General features: G+C 34.5%; 1 protein-coding gene across 1 annotated transcript in view; it reads right to left on the bottom strand.

The window, feature by feature from the left end:
* Positions 1–1,906: 1,906 nt before the first annotated feature.
* ccdc102a (coiled-coil domain containing 102A) overlaps positions 1,907–17,469 on the bottom strand; it is a 102,465-nt gene continuing 86,902 nt past the window's right edge. The window contains exons 7-9 of the mRNA XM_073837135.1: positions 15,258–15,428; positions 13,652–13,755; positions 1,907–3,339 (exon numbers count right to left, since the gene is read on the bottom strand). Coding sequence (XP_073693236.1) covers positions 3,198–3,339; positions 13,652–13,755; positions 15,258–15,428 — 417 coding nt within the window. The 3' untranslated portion in view covers positions 1,907–3,197. The remainder of the gene's footprint in view (positions 3,340–13,651; positions 13,756–15,257; positions 15,429–17,469) is intronic.

The following is a 17,469-nucleotide window of genomic DNA, read 5'->3' on the forward strand; positions in this document are numbered from 1 at the left end:
TCTTTGGTTGCTGAAGCATGTCTGAAAGAAAAACAATTCAAGCATAACACTACCTGCGTTGCAATTAATTATCATTGTGAGCACGGCACATACTCAAAGCATATGAGAAAGCTTTTAATAAATGTTATTATAAAGATGTCACTGTGAGGCACAGCATCCCTAGAAGAGTGCAGTCAACTGTGTGATTTTAGTTTAAGGCAGCATGAAACAAAGCTGCAATCGTCTTTTCTTTAGTATTGCGAGGTATGTAAAGTGGCTTCTCAAACAAGGAAAGTTGATTTTGTACATTTGAAATTGATTGGATTGTTTGCCAATTGCTTTAATCTCATGTAAGCGTTTTTGATTAAAGATTACAAAAACACATGAATTTTTAAAAACGTTTCATAGATACAGTTGAGGTCAAACGTTAACACCCCCCTTTCAGAATCTGCAAAATGTTAATTATTTTACCAAAATAAGAGGGATCATACAAATGCATGTTGTTTATTTAGTACTGACCAGAATAAGATATTTCACATAAAAGATGTTCACATGTAGTCCACAAGAGAAAATTATAGTTAATACTGTGTTGTTAACTGAATGATCCACAGCTGTGTTTTTTTGTTTAGTGATAGTTGTTCATGAATCCCTTGTTTGTCCTGCTGTTTTTCAGAAAAACCCTTCAGGTCCCATAAATTCTTTGGTTTTCCAGCATTTTTGTGTATTTGAACCCTTTCCAACAATATGATTTTGAGATCCATATTTTTACACAGAGGACAACTGAGGGACTCATATGCAACTATTACAGAAGGCTCAAACTTTCACTGATGCTTCAGAAGGAAACAATGCATCAAAAGATGGAGGGTGAAACCATTTTGAATTTGAAGATCAGGGTAAATGTAACTTATTTTGTCTTCTGGGAAACATGTAACTATCTTCTGTAGCCTCTGAAGAGCAGTACTAAATAAAAAAAAAAGACATTTAGGCAAAATGAGAAAAATGTACAGATCTCCATTCTGTTCAAAAGTTTTCACCCCCTTAATGCATCATTTTTCCTTCTGAAGCATCAGTAAGCAATTGAACCTTCTGTAATATTTGCATATGAGTCCCTCAGTTTTCCTCAGTGTGAAAAGATGGATCACAAAATCAATCATTCTTGGAATAGGTTCAAATACACAAAAATGTTGGAAAACCAAATAATTTGTGGGACCTGAAGGATTTTTGCATTTTTTTGAAGGAACTCGTGGACAACTATCACTAAGCAAAAAACAAACAAACAAACAAAAACAACTGTGGGTAATTCAGGTAACAACTCAGTATTAAGAATCAAGGGGATGTAAACTTTTGAACAGGGTAATTTTTATAAATTCAACTATTATTTTCTCATGTGGACTATGTGTAAACATCTTTTTTGTTGTCAGTAACATGCATTTTGTATGATCCCTCTTATTTTGGTAAAATAATTAACATTTTGCAGATTTTGCAAAGTGTATGTAAACTTTTGACCTCAACTGTACATACATAATTTATAATAAACTGCAATATTCCAAAATAAGTAATCATTCATTTTAATTTAATGGTGACTATAAATGCTTTAAAGGGATAGTTCACCGAAAAATTAAAAAAGTTGTCATTTACTCACAAAAAAGAAGACATTTTGAAGAATATCATGGTGTTTCTTATGTCTGCAATTAAAGTCAGTGTTGTTTTGGACCCCACAGACTTTGAATATATAGACAAAAATATTCAAAATGTCTTTTGTGATACGCAAGGTCAATGGTTTGGAATGACATGAGAGTTAGTAAATTACATTTTAGTTTTATTTCTAGATTAACTATTCCTTAACATTCTGCATTTGCATACAAACAAGCTCAATGTAGATTAAATCACACACCTTTGATACTAAATAACAGTCACAAAGCCAATATTTACTGTATATACATTTAACATTTATAGAGGTAAAATACAAACACAAACAAATACAAAAACTGTAATACAGGCCACTTAGGTAAAAAAACAAACATCTGATAAATACTTTAATATGACCAGTACAAATGTCCAAGTTGAAGATGAGTCAGTTTTGGTCCCCACTGCAGATGTAGACAGTATAATATTGCTTAAAAGTCTGTATAAAATCAACAGAACATTTGTTAAATGCACCGGCCCCTTTCAACGGGCTGAAATGCAAAAGGGGAAAGCAATTATTCTTGAATATATTTAATAAGAATCCAACCGACTCGTTCACAAACTACCCATGATCCCCCCCCCCCCCTCCCTACTTCCTATATAAAAACAAGACTAGTTCTCCACTGCAAAGACAGAAACACATTTATATGGTCACCAAGAAAAAGACTTTGGGACAATTAAAACAGAACTACTGGCAAAGAAAAACAAAGCATTTGCCTGGCTCTTCAGTAACAACACAGCAGAAATGAAATGTTCCCCAGACGCAGGAAACATGATCATCATGTTCTGAATGGGTTGTTTTGAATATTGATGTGAGAGTTGGTGTTAAGGGATGGGGGTGTGTGGGAGGGCTGACAATAGATTAAATAAGAAATCAAAATGAATGGGAAGAGCAAAAGGGAACAATTGAAATGAAAGGGTGACAAGAAAAAATTACAATGCAGGTGATGGGGAAAAAAACGAAGAGGGGAGGCAGGAGACATGCATGTAAACAGTACAGGAAGCAGAAGCGCAGAGGAACTGTATGGACGCATGGCTGCTTTTGTAGGTCAGATAAGAGATGGGAATGTAATGTGATGTGTCCAGACCTCGTCAATTTCTTTCCAGGGCATCACTGTTGAAAAGCGTGAACAGGTTACAATTGGCTTTTTTCAGCCTTGAACTGTGTGCCAACGCAAGTGTGCGCTTATTACTTGTTACCATATGCATTCTATGAGTTACCAGGCTCATAAAGACCTCGAAAATCCAACTGGGTCTAACAATGTGAATTTGATATCGATCATCTATGTGCCATCTTGGACTATAACTAGCAATATATTGGTGGATACACAAGCAGATTTTTTTAGATGAGATTTCAAACACTGCTGTGGCCCTGGCACATACTTTTTAGGCTGGGTACTGAAAAATCGTTGTGTTTATCTGTCTTCTGAGAGTTGTGAAGTCTGCGTCCTCTTCTGGATTCAGCTGGGAGATGAAATGAAGGGGAAGGTGAAATGCTCGGGTGCGATCTATGAGTCTTTCGAGTGAACAGTTTAGGGGATCTGGAGCTGCAGTTCTTCTTCCTCATCTTCATCTGGGTCGCTAGGGGGGGCGTCTGCATCTTCGGGCACAAAACGTGATGAAGCCGATGTCCTCATCTTGCCAAAGAGGCCAGGATTCTGCTGACGCCTTAGCCTTACCCCCCCCCAAAAAAAAAAGCATATGAATGAATAAATAATAAGAAAACAATAAAGAAAGAAAGGAAAGAGAGGAAGAAATAAAAAAGGTTTATCATAATCACAGTGGAATCAAAAGGTACACTATCAGTTAAAAGTTTTTGAACAGTAGGAAGTCTCTTCTACTCACCAAGCCTGCATTTATTTGATTTAAAGTACAGCAAAATTTAGAAAAGTTTTTACTTTTTAAAATGAACTGTTTTCTATTTGAATATATTTTAAAATGTAATTTATTCCTGTGATTCGAAGCTGAATTTTCAGCATCATTACTGATGGATAATACTACAATATTCTGATTTGCTGCTCAAAAAACATTTATTATTATTAATATTATGTTGAAAACAGTATAATTTTATCAGGTTTTTTTGATGAACAGAAGTTTATCTGAAATAGAAATATAATCTAATGTAAAATTATCATCAGTTTTGATCAATTTAAAACATCCTTGCTAAATAAAAGTATTCATTTCTTTTCCCCCAAAACATTTTTAGATTTATGTTTCTTGAACAACAAATCAGGATATTAGAATGAATTCTGAAGGATAATGTGACACTGAAGACTGGAGTAATGATGCTGAAAATGTACCTTTGATCACAGGAATAAATGAAATTTTAAAATATATTTGAATAGAAAGCGGTTATTTTAAATAAAACACTTTTCACTGGTAGTGTATACGTGTGGACTTAAGCCACACTTAATGTAAAATCAATACATTAGATTGAAAAAATTTCCAAGCAAAATATTTCACAAAAAGTTTGATTTTTAAATTATAAACAATAGATGTCTTCAAAATAACAGCAGAAAGTCTGAGAAAAGGTCATTTATCATGGTTGATCTCATATTAGGTTGTTTAATGTAATACAGTTCATACATTTTTAAGCCACTGTAAGTAACTCTAAGTAATGAGAGTTCTTGGTTGATTCCTGGTTGCATCCATTAAAATAGGAACAAGAAATCAGATAAAAACAAACAAACAGCAGTTCTGGGAATCAATGTAACTGTACACGCTCCATTATTGTTGGCATGACAACCACTGGCAAACAATATTAATACATGCTAATAGATCAATACAATGCACCAGTTCAGCTTGTTGAGGTCAAAAATAAGCACACATTTCCAACTGCAATATTGAAATAGAGTGAGCATCCAGTGGGAATTGACTAGAATAAGTCTTTGTTTTTACAATGATTCAGAAGATATCTGAATATCTGAGAGAATTATAAATGGCAAAGACAAACAGCTGGTTAGTACACGCAGTTCTTTATGACAACACCCTTTCCGTTCCTTCCATTTTTTTAATGCCCATCCTTTTTCTTTCAGTCTCTATTCTTCTCAGGTACTGTATTTGTACATTTGTGATGTAATCGTAAGGAAATAATGGCCTTGTGGCATGTCAGTAAAATATTTCTTGGCTATTGAAGTGCTGGCAGGCTAAACAGACAAGGTAAAACAATCACAACAACAAAAACTACGAAAAAGAACAAGAGGATGTTAGAAAAGAAGCGAGAGAAAAAGCTATCCTCTTGTTTTTGAACAGCTGATGACTCACTATATTGTTAGTGTTTGCATAACTGAACAGATGAAAAGCTTCTTGCCTCTCAGGGGCAAATAAGTGCATGTAAGGGCCCAGGATCCTCCACAGAAGAGGAACCTACTGTCAGGAAACACTAAACACTGCTAAATTACACATTACACTGTTTTGACCACAGCGCCTCACTCGCAGAGGCTAAAAGCTTTTTGAGTCCAAAGCTTAACAAGGCTGCAATTTACACTAGAGATCATAAATACAGAGACACACACAAACAGTGCAACAAAAAAGATTTTTGTTGAGCCCACACAGTGACTCATGTCTTCAGGCTTTATCTGACAGGCCGTGAATATTTTAGCATTTTAGCATTTGGGTGACAAACAAATAACATGGAGATAATTATTTAAAATGCAAAATTAAATACACATATTTTCGGTCATTTTTTATGTTTTTTTTTAACCCATCACCAGGTTGATGCTCCAGAAGGAGCTATGCATTCAGATCGGGGGTGAAAACTTTTTTGAATTTGGTAAATTTTACTTATTTTGTCTTCTGGGAAACATGTCAGTATCTTTTGTAGCTCCTGAAGAGCAGTACCAAATGAAAAAATATCATTTTTAGGCAAAATCACAAAAATGTACACATCTTCATTCCATTCAAAAGTTTTCACCCCCTGGTCTTAATGCATCGTTTTTTCCTTCTAGAGCATCTGAGAGCATTTGAACCTTATGTAATAGTTGTGTATGTGTTCCTCAGTTGTCCAAAGTGTAAAAAGATGGATCTCAAAATCATATAGTCTTTGTTGGAAAGGGATTAAATACACAAAAATGCTGAGAAAACAAAGAATTTGTGGGACATGAAGGATTTTTCTGAAGAACAGCAGTCACTTTAACTGTTCAGGACAAACAAGGGACTCATGAACAACTATCACTACACAAAAAACACAGCTGTGGATCATTCAGGTAACAACACAGTGTTAAGAATCAAGTGTATGTAAACTTTTGAACAGAGTCAATTTTATAAATTCAACTATTATTTTCTCATGTGGACTATATGTAAATGTCTTTTATGTGAAATATCTTATTCAGGTCAGTACTAAATACAAAAATAGCATACATTTTGTATGATCCCTCTTATTTTGGTACAATAATTTAGCAGATTCTGCAAAGTGATTCTAATCTTTTGACCTCAACTGTATACAAAAAAGCCAATAATATTGTGAATACTGATTTATCTGATTTAAATGTGCATATATATTTATTTGTTGTGATGAGCAAATCTGCTAGCCTTTTATTCTACAATTGTATCGTAGGACAAAGAATAAATTTAAACCCACAGACATGATATTATCTATCCTGTTTTGATGTAAAGAGCTACTCCATGATTAGAATATGGAATTGACTGCACTACTAAACCAATGGAAACCCAATGTGGCCAATGGTAAAGCAGCTATGTAATTGTTCTACCCCGACGTTACTGGCACAGAGACATGTACAATAAAGAACATGTCAGTCAGACATGGCAACCGTGAAATCACGACACCACTGTCACATACATGATAATCCCATTCTACACCCAAGACATTTTCATTATCCTTTGTTTGATATATTTATTAATATATCCCCCTCTTCTCCTCCCCTACACGCTAGTACAAAATAGTGCAGAAATACTGTGTCGCTCCCTCTCTCTAGTTCCCTCCGCCGCACAAAGCTGATGAGTTGCCTGTCAGTCAGTGGAGGTGTGCTTTAAGTGCCTGCCTTTTAATGTCTGGAAACTCAGATAAGAGCGCAACTGGCGAGCTACATTAAAGCTGCACAGATCCATACCATCAGCTCTCTAGATCAGATCTACAGTATCGCACGCAAAGCCCCATCACCATGCCTCCGTCTTTGGGCTCAAACCTCCACAGAGAACCATATCTGGCACATTCCTCAGAGCTTTTAAGCTATCAGGTCTACAAAGTGCTTTACAGAGAATTAACACTGTCACACACATACGCACAAACACACTTTTATCTGTATCCCACCCCTGACCTCTGTCATGTTAACAAACCCTGCTTAATCCTCATGTTCTGTTAAGACTAACTTTCAATTCTTTATGTTTAGGGGTCCAAAACACCTGGTACGTGTACAAAATAATAATTGTAATTTAGAAATAAACAACATATTTTACTTTAAAGGAAGAGTTCATCCAAAAAAATTTAAATTCTGTCATTATTACTCAACCTTACATCGTTCCAAACCTGTAAGAGCTTTGTTCATCTTTGAAAAACAAATTAAGATATTTTTGACTATTTTAAGTTGTGTTGCTGTCTATGCAGGGTCAGAAAGCTCTCGGATTCATCAAAAATATCTTAATCTGTGTTCAGAAGATGAACGAAGGTCTTATGGGAACAATATGGGGGGAGTAATTAATGACAGAATTTTAATTTTTGGGTGAACTATCCCTTTAAATTAAGTCAATACAAAATGAAATTTAACCTCATTTACTTTCTTGACATGATCTTGAGCTCACTGCAAATTGCAACTAATTCTCTGAAATTTTCCTTTTTAGTCAATTTCACCAATCCCATTTGTATTTCAACAACTATATTACTATACTATACTATACTATATTCAAGCAAGTCTAGCATATGAAAATTCTTTGCATGTATGTATTTGTTAATAAAATAACAGATATAATGTAAAAAAAACATTAATTATGTAGAATGTTTAAATCACAGTTTTACTATCAGTCATAAGAGATCAATTTCACACTGCAATGTTAAAAGGGACAGTTCACCCAAAAATTTCAATTCTGTCATATTTTACTCTCTCATGTCATCACAAACCTATATGACTTTTACTTCTGTGTAACATAAAAGAAGATATTTTGAAAAATAACCCAGCGTTTTTTTTATTTTTTTTCCCCCACATACAATGGTCACCAAAACTGTTTGGCTACTGCCATTTTTCCCACTATGTGACCCTAGACCACGAAACCAGTCTTAAGTAGCATCGGTATATTTGTAGCAATAGCCAAAAATACACTGTATGGCTCAAAATTATGAATTTTTATTTCATGCCAAAATTCATTAGGATATTACATAAAGATGTTTACGTAATGATGTTTACCATTAATATACCTTGTAAATTTCATACCATAACTTTTTCAAAACTTAATTTTTAATTAGTAATATCCATTGTTAAGAAATTCACTTGGACAACTTTAAAGGTAATTTTCTCAGTATTTTGATGTTTTTTTTTGCAGCTTCAGATTCTAGATTTTCAAATAGTTGTATCTCGGCCAAATATTGGCCTATCCCAACAAACATACATAAATGGAAAGCTTACTTATTTAGCTTTGTATAAAGTAAGTACAAATCTCAATTTAAAAAAACTGACCCTTATGACAGATTTTGTGGTCCAGGGTCACATATCTTCTTTTGCACAGAATTTGCATTTTTGGTCACTTTAGTAAGGTATGTTGTTTGAGCTACTTAAAGGGACAGTTCGCTCAAAAATGAAAATTCTATCATTAATTACTCACCCTCATGTCATTCCAAACCCGTAAGACCTTTGTTCATCTTCGGAACACAAATTAAGATTTTTTTAGGAAATCAAAGAGCTTTCTGACCCTGCATAAACAGTAATGCAGGGTCTATGCAAGGTCAGAAAGCTCTCAGATTCCATTAAAAATATCTTAATTTGTCTTCAAAAATAAACAAAGGTCTTATAGGTTTAGAAAGACCATCCCTTTAAAGGGCCTTGTGGCATTTCAAACCCACGAGGGTCACAGTCAACATATTTGGACAACAAAGAGTTGAACGCATATGGCATATGTGACGCGCCTGAGTGTGCATGTGGACCTGGCAGGCTGCTCTACTTCCTGCAGAGCTAAGGAGCATTGTCTGCCCTCATATATCGATTTACGCACCAAGTTTATGATTATAGACTGAAGCACATACAGTCAATTACCATCTACTCTCTGTAGAGACTGTAAGAGAGTGAGAGAGGAAGAGATCGAGAGACATGAATAAAAAGAGGGATATTTAGAACAACAACGAGTAAAGAGAACAACAACAAGCCACTAAGGGTGAAACGAGATGAGAGACTGAGTTCACAGCTTTCCAATGAGGAAAGAAGCAAATAGGCACGGTGGGGGTGCCAAATGGTGCTGCCGGTGGGCTGAGCAGAGCTGCCGTCTCACGCTGCGAGACTAACAGACAGACACAGCCGCTGCGAGCGGGACGCCGGCCGGCTTCACCCTGTTAGAGGAGCCAACCTCAATCATGAGATCTGATCCTCTTCTGCGTGTCCACTGCAGATATTGTTGTTCGTAGTATTCTGGCTCCAGGGCATAAATTGGGCGGAGTCTGGAGCCAGCTGGGAAAGATGCGACTCTGAACTTCCTGTGGCTTCAGATATGGGTGTGAACTCTAAGCCAACTCAACGATTGAAGAGCTACCAGTTCCTTAATACTGTCATTTCCAGCCTTCTCCTGTCATCTTGACAACCCTTACTCCAAATCTGCTTCTAGACCATCCTCTGTCTCCATGACAACTTGGACAAGCGCTCAGCTCCATCTGTCACCCTATCCACCCATGGCCTGCTCCTCTCTTCCTCAATCGCTGCGATAGCGCTGAACCCTGGCCCACCTCTCAGAGGGGCGGTCTGATTGTCCTTCACTTTCACTGTGATGTATGGCACTTGCTGACAGCATAGTGAGCAACCTTTTCTCCCAGCAGAGTGCTTCAAGTTTTTGAGCAAACAAAAAATGAATACAATTGTTATTGCTCATACGTGAGAGGTTAGGGGTTCGTTCAAATCCCTAAGCTTGAGTATTAAATTTAAGCGTGTAGCATACCACAGCATGAATATGATTGAGAACTGAGGACATTTTTTGAGAAAAGATTATATTCTATAAGAATATTCTCTTTTTTTTTTCCTGAATACTTTTTTGAATTTGGTTCCATTAACAGTTCTTGTAAATGCATTTTTCCACCACTGCTGACAGTTTACTGTACCATACTAAAATATTACTATCATATAAATACATATATAGATATCAGGACATTTCCTCTAAGGAGGCAAGGAAGGCAGTGCAAATATTGGATGAGAAAAAAAATTCATAGTACAAAAATAAAACAATGCCAATATTACAAAATCTAACATTAGAAAAACAAGTGATTCATACACTTTTTAAAGTAGCAACTCTAGCAGGTAAAGTTACAGCGGAAGTCAGCGTCTCTCTCGCATTCCATCTAGTTTTAACAGACCACCTAAAGTGTGGTGTGGGGTTGGTGGGGGGTAATTGAGATAAATGAGGGAAAGTCATGTGAGAGAAGACAATGCCAATGTGTTATCATCAGATGACTGCTTATGTCCGACTGCGATTGGTTCATGCAACAAATTGTGTTTGTGTGTGTTCTGCGTTCACAAATCAGTCTGAATAAACAATATAATGCCGTTAATGGGAAGACTTATTTTAAAAAAGTAAGTATACAGCTTACATATAACCACTTTGTTCCGTCAAAATAAGACTAAAATGGCATGAAAACATGATCAGTGGGAGTTTTTAGTCAGCTTGGTGAAATTTTACGCAAATCTCTGTCTGTGACCAGTGTTGGGGAAATTTACTTTTACGTTATTTATGGAAAGTAATGCATTAAGTAACTTTTGCGTTACTTTTTAAATCTCAGCAGGGCTTCCTTGTTTGTTTTTAATTAAAAAAAAAGTTCTATTTTTGGAAGCCCCTTCACACCAAAAGTGAAATGAATAAGCCTCAGGCGAAAGGAAAAGTAAATTCATGTCTGTACAGTAGAACACAGAAAAATAAGCATGAATGTTTATCTAAAGTAATTTTTGCGTCTTAGTATGGTTGAATTGCATAAAGAAGGTTAGCAGACATTTGTTAATAAAATGGGATTAAATACATAAAGGATATTAGTGTTATTTAACATATTTAATTATTGCAGGTTTGCACAATATTCTGAGTTTGCATTTTTTTGCAATGAGATGAATTAATGTAATTCAGAGCTACAGTAACATTAGGTTTACACAGTACACACAACACCTCTATGATACCTATTGATTTCTCTTAACATGGCAACATGAGAACTGTCAGTCAATACATGTGAAAACAAAGTAACTTATGTCACTTATTTAAAAAAGTAACTCAGATATTTCATGTAAATTAAAAAGTAATGCATTACTAGTTACTTAAAAAAGTAATCTGATTACATAACTCGCATTACTTGTATTGTGTTACCCCCAACACTGTCTGTGACCAATAATTATCAAGCTTTGACTGATGATCCAAAAAATAAAAAAATAGTTGAAAGCTATTAAAAAGACTATCTGAACATAAGTTCACAAATAAAATACATTGCTTAAATTGTTACTGCCTTGAGTTATTATTTAATAAATATAATATTAGATACATTGTTAAATGTAAAAATACAGAATAGAATTTTCTTTTTCTAAAAGGGTAATGTATTAATGTAATAAAGTAAAAAAGACTATTAGACTATTAATTAGAATTAAAAGGAAGAATTAAAAAGTCTACGCAGGCTTGAAATGTCACACGCTATGCAAAAGTTTTTTAAAATAAATTTTTGATATCTTTGAAGCTTTGGTGTTGCCATCTTCACATTTAAATGTTCTACTTTTTTCAGTTTAGCACCCACTTGAGATTTATGTGCGTGCTTTTTTGTTTGCTTTTAATCTGAAATTAGACACGAACACCTCTCAAGTCGTATTTACTACTGGGAAATTCGGAAATAATTTTGATACCATAGTTGGGCGGGTCATAAACTTTAAAAATGGTGGAGGGGACAATCATTGCTGCTTTCAATGCTGTTCTCATGACAACTATATCTCTTTGTCTTGTTGATAAAGTAGCATATTTATGGGCTAGATACGAACGATCATTCGAAGCATATTGTATTTTTTATAAGCAGTGAAATAAGCATGTATTTGACCAAAATTCCATTGTCAGCACGGTGAAAGTTTATAAGATTGTCAACCAATGGGATGCTACATTTTATTCTTTCCGACATTAAAGCACTTAAATATGACAAGCTCGTAATCACGACTTCATAAGTGGGAAATAGGACATTTCCAAAAGTACATGAAGGCAGCATAAGACTTGTATAGCTCAATATAATGTAATGTAAATGATGTCTCTTACTGAAACATGCAGTAAAAAACTCATTAAATATTTACGTTATTTTTAAAAAAATCCACATCATTACATACATTTTTTTGGACTATGGGGTGCACCATTATTTTGATTACATAGAACGGTTGCACTACACTGAGCTACACTATGTTTTTACCACAAATAAAATACTGATACAATGACCACAGCTACTGAAAGTGCTTACAGGTGGCGACAGATATAAGCGTAGGCATAAACCACATGCTTTACCATCAATTTTTTCCACAAAGAGTCTAAACGCACCCGGATTTCGAGTGAAATCCACGCTGAGAAACTCCTTTATTGGCTGCGGCATCATGACAAGCGTTGACATGTTTACATCAATGTAAGCTCTTTCAGTAGCGGTAGTCTACTAAAAACCTTAAAGGCATCAGGGCTAAAGTGGAGAGAACAAAGATGTGGGTCTTTAGGAAGTTTTATTCATCCACAGACACCTTTCCATTCTTTTCTCCTCTTCCTATTGCTAGGAAAGCAGAGAAGACTTACTCGCTTCTCTGTTGCCCTTTGACTGAAAATTACAACCAAAAGCCGCACAATGTGGTATCATACCAGTATTTTATCTTCTGAGTTGTGTATTCTGAGTTGTGCTGTGGTAAAAATAGCAACAGATAGTGCCAGTAGCTCACCGAGTGCAACCGTTCTACGTAATCAAAAAAATTGTGCCCTCCATAGTCCAAAATATGCATAAAATGTGGATTTTTAACATAACGTAAATCTTTCGTGGGTTTTCTACTACATATTTTAGTAAGAGACATCATTTATGTTATATTAAGCCATACAAGTTTTAATACCCAGGGTTCCTTTTAACACAGACCAGTAAATGACCACACAGAAGGTTCTAACAACCACCACTAACACCTTAATATCATGCACAGGCAAGCACCTCTCCTTTACATTACAATTATGTTTTATCTCACAGAGTCAGCTATTTTTTTCTCAACAGTCTGGACTGAAGCCAACTGACATCTCTTTCTATAGCCATAAAGGAAAGATAACTTTGCACAAATCCAATGTGAAGAACAAAAAAATCTGCAAGGCTGCATATTTTAGATAAATGACTTATGACTTCATAATCTCATAATTTAATCGTATGTATCCACACAGGTGTGAAGTGGAGGAATTATGCCGTGTGAATGTCTTAATCATTAGAAGCTTTCCATCAAAGTCCCTCTAAACACAGACATGCCTGTCACCGTTCTCTCCGGCTGCGGGGGGCCCGAGCCCACAACACTGCTTCAAGTCTCCCTGTTACTACGGTAACCCACAGCCAGGCAGGCTGGGATTGGCTGCGGGTAGGTGCAAGCCTGAATGCAGGCAGAATAATGAGAGAGTGAGATTGAAAGAGAGAATAAGCCGAGGGAATCGTTGACAGTTTACACTATAAACCTGCCATCTTATTCATGATGTTGTGTAACAGAGAAGCTTATCCTGTATTCATTACTGATCAAAAGAGATCTGAACTGAACACAATACGCTCAAACGTATCACACAGTTTAGTGAGAGTCTGCCGAGTCAGTGTGTGTGCATTTATTTATCTGGTTACCTGGATTGTAGGTGCTCCAGCTGAACTTGTAGGTTCTCTGTCTGCTCCACCTGCTCATCCAAGGACCTCTGCAGCTTTCTGGTCTGATTATGAGCCTCATCCAACTGAAACGAATGCAGAATACATATTTAGGGGATCAAAATTAAGGATGACAAACAGACCTTAGCTAGTGTGAAAGAGTTTGGGGCCATTTGACGCTGATGTGCTGTGTCTTCACTATGGCTTACATTCATTGATCATGTGTCCTTAATGCAATGTTATCTAGCTGATGATCAAAATTGTGAAAATAAGAGTCAAAACAGACAACAGGTTGAAAAATCTGAAATCAAATAACTGTATGCTATCATTTGCAAAGGTTATTTTATATCTCTATAATTTAAAAAAAAAAATAAAAACCTAATCAATTTGTCAAATAATATAATATAATAAATTGTAAAATATTAATGTAATGTAATATAATATAATATAATATAGTTTAGTGATGTGGCTAAATTGAATAAAATTATGAATTATGGCAAAAAAAAAAAGAAAAGAAAAAAAAACTGTATTAGATTAACATCAGTTTGTTAAAACAAATTAAATATAATATAATATTTTGGTGATGTGGCTCATCCAAATTTGCTAAATTGAGCAAAAAAAAAAAAAAAAAAAAAAAAATTATATATATAAATATATATATATATATATAATAAAGTAAATAAATATTCTGTATTAGATTGAAATCAATTTGTTAAAACTATTTAAATAATATAATATAATATAATATAATATATTTTGGTGATGTGTCTCATCCAAATATACTAAATTAAGTAAAATTATGAACTATGGCAAAAAATAAACAAATAAATAGAAAGTCTGTATTAGATTGAAATCAGTTTGTTAAAAATATTTAAATAATATAATATAATGTAATATACTGTAATATAATATAATATATTTTAGTGATGTGGCTCATCCAGATTTGCTAAATTGAGTAAAATTATGAACTATGAAAATATGAATTGTGGCAAAAATAAATAAGTACGTAATTAACTAAATGAATAGAAATTCTAATAAACTAAACTATAGACTATAGATAAACTTTTGCAAAATAAAAATAATAAAATCTGTATTAGATTAAAATAAGTTTGTTAAAAATATTTAAATATGTAATTCAATATAATATTATATAATAAAATATAATATACTATAACAATTATGGCAAAAAAAGAAAAGAAAAAACTGTATTAGATTAACATCAGTTTGTTAAAACAAATGTAATATAATATAATATAATATAATATAATATAATGATGATGTGGCTCATCCAAATTTGCTAAATTTAGTAAAATGATTAATTATGGCTAAATAAATAAATAAAAATTCTGTATTAGATTGAAATCAGTAAAAATATAATATATATATAAATATAATATAATAAACAATTTGTTCATGGGGGCCCATGCAAATTTGCTAAATAAGCAAATAAATACAAATGACTGTATTAGATTGAAAAACCTTTCTTGACCTGTATTATTTAGATTTAAATAAAAGTACAACAACAAAAAAACACAGGACACAATCAAAGCAATAATGAATATAATTTAAAGTGAATGCTTCAGTTCACCTCATCTTCAGCCTGGCCCAGCTCTTTCTTTAGCTCCTCCACCCTCAGTCGAAGTTTCTTAACTTCTGCCTCATGCTGCTCCACCCGCCGGTTAGCATGTGCCAGCTCGGCCATCTTCTCCTGGTACTGTTTTTTAACCTTGGAGTGGACGTGCCGCAAATCTGCCAGCTCCTGCAAGAGTACAGATGTATTGACACCAAGCTCCAGATACCAGAATCCAATCATCATTACTACCAACCCGTACACTGCTATTGTCAGTAACTTTTTCGTATAGCTCGACACAGAATCAATATAAAAAGCGTGTTAGTGTGTGCTTTGGGAGGGTATTATATACCTTATCAGTCTGGCTCATGAATATTAATTAGGGCTCTAGCTATATTGGGATTATAGTCTACTGAGTGTACTGTACATTCGTTGGTTTGCAGAAGCAGGTTTGTAAATTGTTCTTTGCACAGCAGGCAAGCAAAACAAAGCTCTTGAATATAACAATTATTGCTTAAACAGTGTAAGGCAATTTCTAAAAGTCCTAAAACGGTTACTATACTCCTGCTTTAGACTAAAGGTGCCATGAAGTGCTGGAAGGAAAACACATTTTGAGCCATTCCCAATAGATCTAGTTTAAAGTAAAGATTTTCACACAGTTCACATAAAGCTGGTAACTTATCAGTAATGAAAATACAGCCGAGTACCTTCCTAGACATTAATACAATGGGACACGGTGCTTCAGTTCTCATCACAACACTAGGGACTGTGATGGGGAGCCCAAGTCATATCTAATCACCAAATAAAACGCCCCATGACCAACAAAGAACATTACATTGCTAACAGAAGGTGAATTGCCCCCCTATAGTTTTTGTTTTCTCCTAGTAGTATTGTTTAGCTGTCGTGGGAGTCTACTGCAAGTTTACCACAGTGATAATGTTTGCATAGTACAAAGTTGTGAAAAGTGGCCCACTATGACTCAAGAGAATAGTGTGTTATATCCATTTCGCATTACAACTGAATATTTAGGCTTTGGCTCACTTTTTTATTCAGTTTTTGGGAACAGTGTACATAAAACAGCAAAGCACAAACTATCATTTTTTATATAATGAAAGCCAGGGAAGTGTCTCTTTACATCAACCATCTTGAAAAGCACTCAAAACCGCCACTAGAAACCGTGCCCTGATTAGGATCCGGAAACCGCAGCCTCAAGTATTTAAATCAGACAGACAAACTAACACTGACAATGTCTGCTGTATCCAGGTATTTGTCTTAGTTGATCTTGTGGTCAGACAAGGCAAGATGAGGCATCCGAACAGAGCGAGTTCCTGGTATGTGTTGTACCACAGCCCATATACTGTACCAATCACTGAAGGAAAACAAAGACAAAACAAACTAAAGGGAAACAAAGGGTGCCTGTAAAAACACACTCAGGATGATATCCTCATGGATTCTTTATCTGATTAAAACAAACAGTCAAAAGACCTCTTTACATTTTAACATAAACACAAATTCATCATTCAGGCATTTCGCTTCCGATTGTGTAGATTAATACATTGGTCTTTAACATAACACTTTTTTATATCTACACTATTGTTCAAAAGTCTAGGTCCGTAAGATTTTTTTTAAACAAGGAATTAATACTTTTATTCAGCAAGGATTCAATAAAGCTGAAAATTACGTTTTGTCAGTTCTGCCAAATATACTCTACCAGTCAAAAGTTTTTTGTGATTTTTAAAGAAGTCTCTTCTGCTCACCAATCCTGCATTAAGTACAGCAAGAACAGTCAAATTTAAAATATTTTTACTATTTAAAATAACTGTTTTCTATTTGAATATATTTTTTAAAAAGTCATTTATTCCTGTGATTTCAAAGCTGAACATTTAGCATTATTCCATCTGACTCCAGTCACATGGTCCTTCGGAAATAATTCTAATATTCTGATTTGCTGCTCAGAAACATTTATTATTATTATTATTATTATTATTATTATGTTGAAAACAGTCGAGTAGTTTTTTTTCAGGTTTCTTTGATGAATAGGAAGTTCAGCGTTCATCTTCTGTAACATTATAAATGTCTTTATCATCACTTGGATCAATTTATAGCATCCTTGCTAAATAAAAGTTTTAATTTCTATAATTAATTTCTATATGTTTTTTGATCAGCAAATCAGCAAATTAGAATGACTTCTGAAGGATCATGTGACACTGAAGACTGGAGTAATGATGCT

This window comes from Garra rufa, chromosome 3, assembly GCF_049309525.1.
Source record: "Garra rufa chromosome 3, GarRuf1.0, whole genome shotgun sequence".
NCBI lineage: Eukaryota > Metazoa > Chordata > Actinopteri > Cypriniformes > Cyprinidae > Garra > Garra rufa.